Below are 13613 nucleotides of genomic sequence, written 5' to 3' on the forward strand. Positions count from 1 at the left end.
ATAGAAACCCCACTGCCTCTGTTATGACTAATGGAGTACATTCTCTACCCTTTAATTTACAACGAGGCACAAGACAAGGGTACCCTTTATCCCCAATGCTATTTGCAATGTAGCTCTAGCCCCTAGCCCAACTGATAAGACAAGAAAATGTATGTTCAATGTATTTCCCCAGATACTGAAGGTATTTGAAAATTTCAGTATGCTCTCTGGGTACAAAATTAATTGGGATAAATCCTCTTTGCTTCCACTTAATAGTATGGCTAAGAAGGTTAGACTACCATGCAATATTTCCATACAAACTTCAATAAGTTATTTAGGCATTGTTGTTCATTCATGCCCTCCATGGTATACCTGATGCCAGCTATCTACAAATTCTAACTAGGGTTGAACAAGATCTCCAAAAATGGACCTCGTTGCCACTATCATTGCATGCCAGAATTGCGAGTGTTAAAATTAATGTTTTGCCACAAATCAATTTTCTCAGTTCCATGATTCCATTACCTGCACCTAAATTTTTTTTGCCACAAACTTAATTCCAAAATTCATAAATTCATCTGGAATGGCAAGCAACCCAGATTGAAATTTGAAACACTGCAGCGTGCAAAACACAGCAAAAAATTGCAGTTTAAATTTAAATTGCAAAATTGGTGGGAGGGGAGGGAGGGATTGGTTTGGTGGGTAGTTGATTTCATCCGTGTTTTCATGTTCTCATTCTGGCATGTTTATTCATGCAAAAAATTAAAATATATATATATATATATAAAAAAGGGCATTATAGGACTTTAATGTCATACACTAATAGAGAAAAAAATGGATGGAAAAAGAAGACACAGATACCTTGACCAGATTTTTTAAATGAAATGCTTTATTAATGTTATAAATATAAAAAAATTATACCTTTTATTAAATATTTAAAAAAAAAAAAAGTGAAAGTGACATGTGAAGGCCAAGTATAGTAACCCATACTCGAAACTTGTCCTCTGCATTTAACCCATCCAAGTTAGTGCACACATATTAGGAGCAGTGAGTAGTGAACACACACACACTGCAAACCGTGGACAAAAACACCCGGAGCAGTGGGCATCCATTTTGCTGTGGCGCCCAGGGTGTGATTGGGGGTTAGGTGCCTTGCTCAAGGGCACCTCAGTCATTTCCTGCGAATCAAAACCTGAGAATCAAACCTGCAATCTTCGGGTTACCAGACTCTCTTACCATTAGGCCACCAACAAATATATATATTTTAAATAATAAGTAATAAATTACATTGGCATATTCATGGCATAATACATCAAATCTCATAGTTACAGTTAGAACAGTTTTAACAATCATAATTTATCTTTCTGAATAAATTGGGTGTATTACTGCTTGAATATCTTGATTTGTTTAGATTAATTTTGTATACCTGAGTTCCAGCCCAAGCATTAACAACACTAAAACCAAATAAAACCACAAAATGTCAAAGACAAACATGAAAATATCTGATTTAAAAGCATGGATATATTTTGAAAGAATGTTTTGTTGGAACCAACAACAACAATTTTTGTGAGATGGTAATTAAGAAAATGAAATGTAGAATAGGAGCTGCTGTAAAAGCTAAGGTCCCTGCAACACAGAAAAAAACTTTTAAAGCAAAAGCTTAGATCAAGTGAAGCCCATGGGCTGAATTTCATTAGCTGCTAATAGCATGGAATTTAAATACAAATGATGTCTGAATTATGTTCCTGTGGTTAAAGAAAGGGGTATATAAAAATGCAAAAACTGTTTGTAGTATTTGTATTTCATTTCATTAACCTTTGAATTTTAGTCAACACAGAAAAAAAACAAAAAAAAACAATTCAGTCCAAATCCTCCAATTGCAGAGATTTGTCCTGATCAAGAGATGTTAATATCTGCGCGTTCTGTCATCATCTTGCCGGAAGTATGGGTTTTGGACACCATTTTCCACTCCTCTCCCACCGTGACCGAAGTACGCTGAGGGAACTTGACCCCTATAGCTCACGTCCTCCTCGTAATCAGAGTAGTGCTATAAAACACAAATAATGATTATAAACACTTGCAGATTATTATTAATAATAAAGGAGATTTTATCACTTAGATCAAACTGTTAGAAACGTTCTTACCTCTTTGCTCTCTGGGCGATCTCTGGCCACCAGTGCCTGATTGCTCCCACTATTGGTCATCTCCAGATTGTTAGACTTCCAGCTGGCATCAGGGTTGGCCCGAGGGATCCTGGGAACTGCTGTAGGTTTGTGTAATTCCGTATTGCCATAGTTTGAGCTAAAGTCTACCTTGGGTGAAGAGCTTTCCTTTTGATCCCTACAATCGTAAATGGATGCACAGACAAAAATGAATGTGTTGCATCTATAGAACGTTTGTGTAAACAGACACAGAAAATGTGTCCTTGACACTCACCTGCAGCTTACAACTATCAGGGCCACAATAAAGATGATCAGCAATGCACCCAATACAGTGGACACCACGACCACAACCAAAAGATATGCTGTAACGAGAATTTTCATTGCACAGAGATGCATAAATGTTCCTCAAAATAACTGAGCATACCAGAGAAGATGCAGCTTGATTCTGATGATGGCGATTATGATTACTTACGATCATTGCAATTAAATCCAGAAAAGCCAAATGAGCACCTAAAATAAGCAAAACAGCTTTAAGTGATACTGTGCAACCACAACACCCATAATGACATATATTACATTACATTTATGTTTTGGCACTGTAAAATTTAAATACAAGCAGCTGTTTCTTTACGGAGCTATTCCTGTTTATTTCTGTTATTAGTGTAATCTCATGTATTCAGGTTGATTCAATCATAATTAATAATATTTGATTTGAATAAAACCAGTTACAGATCCATCACTTAAATTCAATGGGCTTGAACATTTTCATGGGTGAGCCTAATGAGTATGTTATATTATAGAGGTCCTTAGTCGACATTGGAAAAACTTTAATAGAATTATTTATGAAATAATAATGAAATTTACATATAGAATCATGAAAATCTCTAATGAAATGATGCAAGTGCATACTTTTCACATTTGTTTTTCACTGCTTTTTCCCCATTCGGACAAGCTGTAAAAAGATGGGAGCACAATAGTAAAATTATCAGAACCAGTCTGAATGTTTCAAAGTTGTGCAAATAACAGTGAAACAAAAATACTTACATATGCAGGAATAGGGTGTGAATTCTGAGCTGATGTACTCTTCTTTGCAAGTACATGTTGCAGTACCAAGCCCTTCTTCACTACAGATTGTGGTGGAGTCGTCACAAATGGCAAGCTTACACAGACTTTCCCCTGTGATTTGAGTAAATGAGTTATAGAAATTGACTAATGTATGCTTCATTCCTAATTTTTTTAAATGGTTAAACATTTAAATATTCTTGAAGGTAAACCAGTTAAAAGAAGCCGTAGAAACATACGATCGAATCCAGCGAATTCTTCGATTTCTTTTTTCATTTCTTCCTTAATCAGTTGTTGAACGTTTTCAGATGTGGCATTGGATGACAAGACAAAAAAATTCTGCACAACTGCAATTATACTGCCAGAACTGAAAGAATGGGTACAATGAAATTATGATGAAAAACACACATGCAACAAAACTTATTTTATATGAAATAATTCCTGTGGGGAAGCAAAATGCTGTTAAAAGTTTTAGATTTTATCTAGGGGTCAAATTAAAACCCTCTACTTTGAACAATGATTAAAAAACTAAAAGCTCAGCCTCAGTTAAATAACAATTATAAAAAGAAAACCAAAAGCTCAGCCTCAGTTAAATGTTTAAAAGAAATTATAACAACTGGTACTCACCTTAGACTCAAAACAGTGGAATCAATGTAGCCTTTTTCATTTTTCAGAATGTTTCTGAGCTGTATTTTGGGTTGAAATTAGCTGTTACTTATTTTTAACCATTTATTTGTACCACTCATCCTTTACACAATAGGAAGAATGGAAAATCTTTAAGCTGACATGATGCTGCCATACAGTGTCGGTTAGGACTGAATCTCTCCTCAAATCAAAAGGAAATTCAGTCTCTTACCGCTTTCTCAATCTGATCTGCTTGCTTTCGAAACAGTTCAGATGCTTTGTCATCCATGCCTTGTTGAAATGTCTTGTACAAAGTTAAATTACCAGGGAACATCTTAGCTGCAATTGTTAAAAAAAGAGTATAACATAAGTGAATATATTCATTGATAAATTGGTAAAAAAGCAAGGTATAATACTCAGTCGTGCCTGAAGTTTTTGTGTTTGTATTGTTATATTCTCAGATCACTGGAAAGCAGATGATGGCAGTTTGATTCAGAATTAAGCTTAATTTCTATACAACAGGCTGCTCGGTGGCTGTTTTATGCATATTTATGTCACACATCTGCACTTATTTTTTGATGATTCAAAACTGAGCATACCTTGACTACACCCTGTTGTCAGATAAACCAGTCCAGGCCAGCAGATGCAAGCAAACGAGTCATTAAACCGTTCTTCACAGATACTGTCTCCAACACAAGGACTTGATGCACAGGCACCTAAAAAAAAAAAAAAAAAAAAAAAACATAATGCCATTTTTAACGCGGAAACTAGTAAATGATCTTCTCCAGCAGAAGTTTAAAGATTATATTAAATTATTATCTGGAAATTATATAGTTATATTCTAAAATGACACTTCTCACTACATAAACTACAATGTACACTGCCTTAGTTAGACGTGATGACTGCAGACCAGGAGACTTGGTTGTATCGTCAGCATCACCCTCATGTCACCCTAGCTCGTAGAACCCTTGTTTTTTACGTAACATAAAAGGAGAAATTCTGAACTATTACACTGATTGCTCTTTTCCATTAAATTACAACAAACAGGACTGAAGTTTTCAAGCTTTAAAAGAGGCTCAAAGCACCAGTATCATAAAAGTAGTCCATATGACCTATGTGGTATATTCCAAGTTTTACAAAGCTAAATGAACAGACCAGAAATTTAGGTTATTATTCACTGAAAATCTAGGCATCTGCCCTATAGTGTCACCTTGGCAAGTTCATTGTGTAGCAATGTCTTAAATGAATCAGTTGATCCAGTTAACAAATGATTGAGTAGTTCACAGCAGGCATGTACTGGCCATCAGAAACAACGGGACATTCCCGGTGAGCCGGTCGAGTGGACCAATCTGTGAAACGAGGGAGACCTTCCCCCTTACCCCATATTAGGCACTGTTTTTATTGGAGCAAATAGGAAACTCCAAAAGGCAAATATTTCACAATTGCATTTGTAACGAAATGGCACTATCCAATTAAACTGTGAATCCGCCAGCAGCAGTGCGAAAGCAGAGCAGTGACAAACTGCTCTACATTCCCTTGATCCATTTGAATTAGACACATAATTCTGTGTTAAACACTGGTATGACATAGAAACATTAAGGTTCTATGCTGAAGCTAGCTGAAAACAGCCACCAAAATGACAAGGTAAATTGGAAGACTTTGTGACATACACATAATTAAGCTTGTCAATCCAGAACCACCCTTATAGTAATTTACATTGCAGTTACTATATCACTGTACAAATATGTTTTTTGCATATATATATATATATTAAATATATGGAATATACAGTGCGTGCAGAATTATTAGGCACGTTGATTTTCTGATCATATTTGTTTTCCAGGCACATTTGACCAATTCCAAACCATATTATTCGTAATAACTACTATTCATTTTGTATTTAATCATTTATAAGTGATATATAAATCTAAGTCCACTAAAGGAGGGAAGGCGTTTTCACATTTAGCTCCTAAACTGTGGAATGGCCTTCCTGATATTGTTCGAGGCTCAGACTCGCTGTCCCAGTTTAAAACTATATTAAAGACGCATCACTTTAGCCAAGCGTTCGCATAACACTACCTTTTATACTACAGTTGAACCATATCGAATGCATTAATATTATGAACAGCAGCTATGCTAATTATTTCCCATCTGCTTTTCTGTCGTTATCTCGGGACGCTAGTATTTGTATCCAGCCTCTCATGGAACCTTCAGATGCCCCAACACCCGTGAAGAGACGACTCGACGCCTGTGAAGAGACGACTCAATGCTGGCGATATATTATGCCCTAAATTAATACATGATTAACTAACTGTATTTTTCTATGTACATTTCTGAAATGCACTTTCTGTAAAGCTGCTTTGAGACAATATGTATTGTGAAAAGCGCTATACAAATAAATTTGAATTGAATTGAATTGAATACATAATTGTTCATGAAGGCTGGAAATGAAAAACGCCTTATATTCAGGTGTGCATAATTATTAGGCACGTTTTCTTTTACAGATAAAATAAGCCAAAGAAAAAGATTTAACTTGACTGAAAAGTCAAAAATGATTAAATCCCCATGAGAAGGATGCAATACTAGAAATTGCAATTGCATGACCATTGGAAAGTGAAATACTCATTGGGTCAGCAGGGTCAGACAAAAACAGGTGGAGAAGAAAAGACACATGTTAACTGCAAAATAATTAAGAATTAAGGTGAAGAATTAAGTGTGAAACCATCAGGAACCCTTAAGTCTCCAGCGCCACCATTTTCCAGAACTGCAACCTACCTGGAGTCTCCAGAAGTGCAAGTTGTCATGGTCTCAGAGACTTAGGTTAGGTAAAGAATCCTAAAAAATGACCAGTGAGGAGAGAGCCTCCTTCGGGTGTGTCAACGGTGCCCGAGATGGACACGGAGATGATGGCCATGCTTTCCCGGGCCTCCAACAGGATCGGGCTCGTGTGGAACCCTCCACCGTGTCCCGAGCCCTCGATGATTGGTATCTCGGTGTGGTGCGCGCTGGTTCTCAGCAACCCACCCCAGTGCCTTTCTTCCTGGAAGTGTACGAGGACGTAGGGGACGTAGACGGCACCTTTTACTGCCAGAAACCGTTCCGGCGGCTCCTCCTCCCTCACGACCCTTGATGGCAGGGAGGCTAAGGGATACACGCGTATCCCGCCAGTGGAGTGGGCCGTTGCTATGCAGCTGTGCCCTAACTCCACTTGGCATGGAGAACAGTGTCTCCCTTCCCGGGCCTGTAAGTACTCGTCAGACCTAACCGGCCAGGCTTACAAGGCCTATGGGGAAGCCGCCTCTGCCGTGCACGCCATGGCGTTGCTGCAGGTCCATCAGGATTGCTCGAGTCCAGCATCATGTGCTCGAGTCATCCTAGTGATGGAGGTTCGGGTTGAATAACTAGTTCTTCCAGTGTTTCATCATCGGACTCGCGCTCGGATTGATATGGTAAAATCAGCGTCATTGTTTGTTACTGTCTTTAGTTTACGGTGTAGGAAGCCTCAGGACAGCAGACATTGTTATGGCAATGGGCTTTTTTTTTCGACATGCGCTGTACGCAGTAAACCAATCACAACAGACTGAGCTGTCTGGCAAATCAGAGCAGAGTAGCTTGTGGAAAGGAGGGATTTAGAGAGTTTGATTCATCTCACGAGTCGTTTGAGAATCATTGAAAATGTGGTGATGTGCAATGTATATTATGAGAAAATGAAACAGTTTTTTGACCTTTGATGCATGTAAACCTGTCGTAGGAGTCTCCAAAACAACATTAGGAAACTTTAAAATAGCATAATAGGGGCACTTTAAGAAATGTCTTACTGTTGCAGCTTGCAATGGCATTCGATGCTGAATCAAATTACTTTAGATGTGAAAAATAGTTACAGTCAGTTTGTGGGTTCAGTAACAGTCTTTAAATGCATGCATCTTTAGCACGAATAACAGCACCATTTCAGTTGAAAAGTACACTAGCAGTGGCATTACTAGACAGAGAAACATAATCACACACTAAATAATGATAAAGCGGTCAGACATTTTGTATTCTAGAAATAAGCCCAATGAAACACAATCCATGACTGTCCAAATATATGAGCAACTAGAAAACACAAAGCCAAATTTGCTTATAATAAGCGGATGTGCAACTTTGAAAGAAAGTCATATGGATCCCTTTATGACACTTCTAGGATTTTTGTCCTTTTTGAAACTTAAAGGGATCACTTCTTATGAATAAAAGTTGCTATGTAGCCTTTGGGCCTGCTAGTGGGATTTTGGACTATGGAGGTGTGAGTACCTTGTGTTGTAGACATAGTAGTTGTGGTGGCAGGAGTATCATCTGTAGAATTGGATGTTGTGCCTGTGGTAAAAGTACCATTACTCGTCTCCGCAGGAGCTGTAGGGAAAAGTTTTATGTTAGGGGAGGTTGCTGAAAGACCACAATAAACTCCAACAGGGTAAGAACCTTGAGCTTTGAATTGAGCTCACACAGTTTCGCTATATTTCGGAGTGCTGCCCATGAGGATATGGGCTCCGAAGGATAATCACTCATATCACCCTGAAGGCGTTTGTTTTGTGATAATGACCAAATGACTGTAAAGGCACATTGTCCCACTGGTAGCACTTTATACAGTCCTATTCCCCATGTACATACTAATATTAATACTAATATGAATTATTATAGTTATTACAATAACTGGGTAATAATTAGGTACTAACCATGGACCTACCCCTAAACCTAACCTTAACTCATGTAGTTACCTTATATGGACCAGTACTTTCTTAGGTAAGTACACTGTAAGTACACGTACTATAAAATAAAGTGCAACCGTCCCACTTATTATACGACACATGAAAGTAGCGCCATTTCAGTTACACGAATAAGCAGACTATTATACACCATTGCCATGGATGACAGCGAATATTAAGAAATATCAGACAAGTGAATGATGTGATGGAACCATCCGAATGGAGTGATCCAGAGAGCTAAGATCAGATTAAGGATGCCTTCTTCTTAATGATTAATAGCTGTTATGTTTGGGCCTGCTGGTAGGCTTCGGACTATGGAGATGGGAGTAGGCTACCTTGTGTTGTAGTAGTTGTGGCGGCAGCAGTTTTTGTGTTGGCAGGAGTATTGTCTGTAGAATTGAATGTTGTGGCTGTGGTAAAAGTACCAGTACTCGTAGGACCTTTGGGGAAAGGTTTTATGTTAGGGGAGGTTGCTGAAAGACCACAATAAACTCCAAAAGGGTTATCAATCTTATATCACCCTGATGAAGTATGTTTCGTGATAATGACCAGATGACTGTAGGTACAATATCCCACATAATATACAGCTACTCAACAATAAATACATAGAAAAGAAATAATGATTTGAGTTTAAATAATCATATACCTTTACCTGTATTTTATCTTACAGCTTCCGCTCAAACAAATAGTCAATTACAATGTACAAAACAACTGGCCTAGAACAAGAAGAAACACTACAACAATATTACAGTTAAACTTAAAAATAAACTTTTAGATATCAATCTGCATATGCGATGGACATTGGTTATGCTCATCTTTAGTGGATCCTCTGAAGGCATCTTGAATCAAACAGCTCAAGATGTAACAAAGCATATACAGAAGCCTTGTACTGAGAGCGATACAACTTGTTTTACAGAATACGGAATTTTGTTCCACATAACCCGTATTGGTAACTGAGACGCAAGATGGCACCAGTTGCGTTTGTAAGTATAGCAAAAGAGATATATGCCGTTGCCGTTGCCATGAACAAGTCGATGGTGAATATTAAGAAATATTCAAAAATATTCAAAAATATTAACCATCAACACAATTGTACAGAAAGACAGTAGGCCTACTTTAATTTTTGTGTGAACTATATCCTAAAAGGGGAACTATGGGGATTAAAAGTTACTATGCAGGCCTGCTGGTAGGGTTTCTGATTATGGATATGAGCGTACCTGCTGATGTGGTGGTTGGGACTGCAGCAGTTGTGCTGGTAGGAGCATTTGTGCTGGTAAGAGCTGTGCTGGGAGGAGCATTTGTAGTGGCAGATGTGACTGATCCACTACTATCCAAAGCCTCTGTGGTGGAAGATTGAATATTATGGGAGGCAGCAGAAAGACCATGCATGTGCAAAGACAAAACAATATACCAGAACTACTGTCAAAAAAAAAAAAACGTGTTTAAAAAAACCTGTGTATAGTCAAAAAGTATATGTACTGTAGAACAAGACACTGGAAGAAGAACATTAAATATTTAAACCAGGAAACACAGTGAAAAACATTAGCATAATGCTCTGCTTATCCATCCATATCATTTGGTGTGAGGGGGGCTAAGCAGGCTGCTGTTAATGAGTCTTCAGCACAGCCCTTTCTGTTTATCCATAAAGACTATTCTTTTTCATTATTTGTATTTTAGGTGAAATCCATCTTTGCTGTAGAAACTAGAAACTAGATTTCCTTGGATACAAAACCCCCAAAAAGAAACAAATATATAATGATTATTGAAGAGGTCAAATTGATAATCTGACTAGTTGAGCAACCTCAGATATATTTGCTGTTTTATTTATTGTAAACATTTATAGGGGTGGAAAAACATTATTAGATATATTATGCTTGTAGTGAATGTGTAGTTTGGATTCTTTTTGATTGTTTTATTTGGGCAAAAGACATTCAACTAATTTGTAGTAGTTAACCTTGAGCTGGCACTTCCTTGCTGGTAAATGGCAATGTGAACTTTGTTATCTTAATTCCTTATGAGGTCTGAGTAACTGCTGACATTTTATTGCTTTCAAAGTCCTGACCATTTTTTTTTTTTATTGGCTTTTCAAAGATTATCTACTGAAATGACTAGATATGGTGTGACAAGACCCCCCAAAACAAAACCTTACATAGGCTACCACATCAACACCCTACCCCTCACTGATAACTTAGTTTAGTAAGTTTAGAAAAGTAAAGAATTACAGTTTAAAACACACTGATCGAAAACTCTAATAAATGGTTTACCCAACTGCCCAGCCTATCTGCAGAAAAATAACAGAAAATCCCAGTGTTGATTTAGGATTATTAATTACTTGCAATGACAAAAGTTTAAACTGTAATTCTATTGCTATATGTGTAGATCACCTTTAAACAAAAACTTTCAAACAATCCAAAACTGTGAATTATTTTTCTCAAAGTTGTCCGGTTATTAATAATTCCACTTAGATTAATATTAAATCTAAGCTCAAAATCCTTGCACTGAAATGACAAATCTTCCATGTTAACACATAAAATAGTGAATTATTAAGTAATAAACTTAAGCTAAGAAGTGAAGGTAAAATTTTACGTCCGATTCATAAATCATTAACAACAGGACAACATTTACAACAATCATCTTTTAAAACATGTGTAAACCAATTTGTAATCACGATTTAACAATCCAAAAATATAGATGTCCATAAAAAATATTCTACAGTAGCTTAAAGGAACTTTTACTTTTTTGTTTAAACTAAATATGACATTCCTTCCAAATTTCTCTATTCCAATTTATTATAGGAAAGAAAAACACTCACCTTCTTGTGTAGACAGAGCAATCAGTAAGCCGAAGATCAGAAGTGTCTTGAGTTTTATATTCATTTTCAGATTTTAGTCCCAGTGTCAGTGCAAAACGTATGATAAGAAATAGGACACCGTAAAGAATTAAGCAGATCTTCCTGTGACAGGTTGTCTGGCACTGCCCTCAGTTCAGTGATTAGAAGGTGTTGGGAAGCCCAGTTTAAACGCCGTGATCAAGGGGCAGCGCTAAGATGAATAATGACGGTCGTTGACGTCGACGGGCAAAGCCACGCCTCCTGGAAGGGTAAAGCAGTTACCCTTGTACCGCGAGAGCGACTAGAGAGCAGATGGCTCTCTACGCTTTTGAGTTGCTCTCGCGGTACTTTGATTTTGATTTCATACACTGATCGGTCTGCGCAGCGCAGCTTTAAATAGAACACACCTACTAAAGTTAGTTGACTGAAGATGTTTAAATATTAATATTAAAATATATACTTAATTACATTTGCACGTTTTTTAAATAAAGCCCTGTTTAACACCTTTTATTAAAGGGTTTGTTCACCCAAAATGAAAATTCTTTCATTATTTACTCACCCTCATGTCTGTCCAAACCCGTAAGACCATTCATCTTCGGAACACAAATTAGGATATTTTTTGATAAAATCCGAGAGCTAGACAGCCATTTAATTACAGACAAGAAGAAATTGTTGATTTAACTTGTTATTTTTGTTTGTTTTTTTGCGCACAAAAAGTATTCTTGTCACTTCATAAAATTAAGGTTGAACCACAGTAGTCACATGGACTATTTTAACGATGTCATTACTACCTTTCTGGGCCTTGAAAGTGCCAAATAAATTGCTGTCTATGAGGGGTCAGAGAGCTATTTTACACCTGTATGTAGAGTCGTCCACTTGAAACCACTGAAAACGTTTTTTTAATACCAGGTGTAAACAGGGCTTAAGCGTAGGCTAAACAATACATTATGATTATTGACACATACGAATTCTTTGGAAACAGTCCCTAAATTCCGAAGAGATATGCCTCAACGTAGACAAATTACAGTATATTATTAATTTCACTTTTCTTTACTTAACCAACTGCATCATTGCACTGATGACATGCACACTTAATCAGAATAAAACTTAAACTAAAATTACAACAACTTATTACTTGATCAGGCTTATGTCTGTAAGTTATTTTTTAACCTAATGATTTATATACCCGATTAATTTTGGGACCTTTGACACCAAACTTTTGATAAGAAAATGAACAAAGGCTGCTGATGCACAGTGAAATTATACCTATAACATATATTAATGGTATAACCTTCTATTGAAAAAATACATTGTTATATCACTGAGTGATAATACAATGCCAAATTGTGCCAATATTAGATACAGAATAATGAAGTGAATACACACAAAATAAGTACCTAACACTTCCTGCAAAAACATCACTGCTCAAATGCCATATGACAGTTTGTGACAAATGGTAGATCAGACTGAATCATAGTCATAGATTAAAGTCCCATAATCAAGTGTTTGTAATTAAGTGTTTTATTAATCTAGAGCACCTAATGAACTTTGTCCCGCTTCTGAGATGTAATGTGCTAGTATCAGATCAGTCCAGCTAAATCACTATTAAAACATGTGACAGACTTCATATTTATTATTTAGCCTAACTTTTATATTACTTTTTGGTAACAAGAGCTGAATCAGAGGCATTATAATGTTTTTAATGTAGTAACAGACTAAATATAGCTGTTGACGAAACCATTGGTCATATAATGAAAGGCTAAAAATATAATGAAATAGACTATTGTAAATTTTGACCAAAGTTCAAAGCATCATAACAGTGAAGTCTGACTTACTGGAAAATGAAATTGTCCTGTTGCTAAGTCACTGACTCACTTACCTGAAGTCCAACCCATTCTTTACCGATGGCAAATAAAGAACAAATTAAGTACAGCCATTATTCACCTGGTCTGTTTTGATTGAGATACATGGGCGACCTGGTTCAGACTATAATATACATTTGATAGCTTCACAGAGGAAATGTACACACACACACACAAAGAAAAATAATTATGTCCAATCAGTAAACTAAGTAAATTTCCGGTTTCCCACAACATGAAATCTCCTTGTACAAGCTCATAAAACAAAGCCCTTTGTACTGTACTTTATGTTTGATAACTTTTTTCCACTAAGGATTACAATCATGAAAACATGAATAAAGTTTCATTTTTCTGTAGGTTT

General features: G+C 36.7%; 1 protein-coding gene across 1 annotated transcript; it reads right to left on the bottom strand.

The window, feature by feature from the left end:
• Nucleotides 1-881: 881 nt before the first annotated feature.
• muc13b (mucin 13b, cell surface associated) lies at nt 882-11555 on the bottom strand. The gene is made up of 13 exons (XM_084135717.1): nt 11376-11555; nt 9781-9903; nt 8112-8210; nt 4424-4540; nt 4057-4163; nt 3828-3886; nt 3440-3567; nt 3183-3314; nt 3048-3090; nt 2611-2648; nt 2413-2500; nt 2121-2316; nt 882-2023 (listed from the first exon to the last, which is right to left on the bottom strand). The coding sequence occupies exons 1-13, from the start codon at nt 11437-11439 to the stop codon at nt 1883-1885; spliced, it is 1335 nt and encodes a 444-aa protein (XP_083991843.1). The 5' UTR covers nt 11440-11555; the 3' UTR covers nt 882-1882.
• Nucleotides 11556-13613: the final 2058 nt, after the last annotated feature.

The sequence above is a fragment of the Abramis brama genome (genome assembly GCF_963993115.1).
Source record: "Abramis brama genome assembly, chromosome: 14".
Classification (NCBI taxonomy): domain Eukaryota; kingdom Metazoa; phylum Chordata; class Actinopteri; order Cypriniformes; family Leuciscidae; genus Abramis; species Abramis brama.

Coding starts and splice junctions, on each gene's coding strand:
- muc13b (XM_084135717.1), bottom strand. CDS start 11,439: ATGAATATAAAACTCAAGACACTTCTGATCTTCGGCTTACTGATTGCT. Junction 4,164..4,423: donor GACAACAGGGTGTAGTCAAG/GTATGCTCAGTT, acceptor TAACAATTGCAG/CTAAGATGTTCCCTGGTAAT. Junction 3,091..3,182: donor CACACCCTATTCCTGCATAT/GTAAGTATTTTT, acceptor ATCTTTTTACAG/CTTGTCCGAATGGGGAAAAA.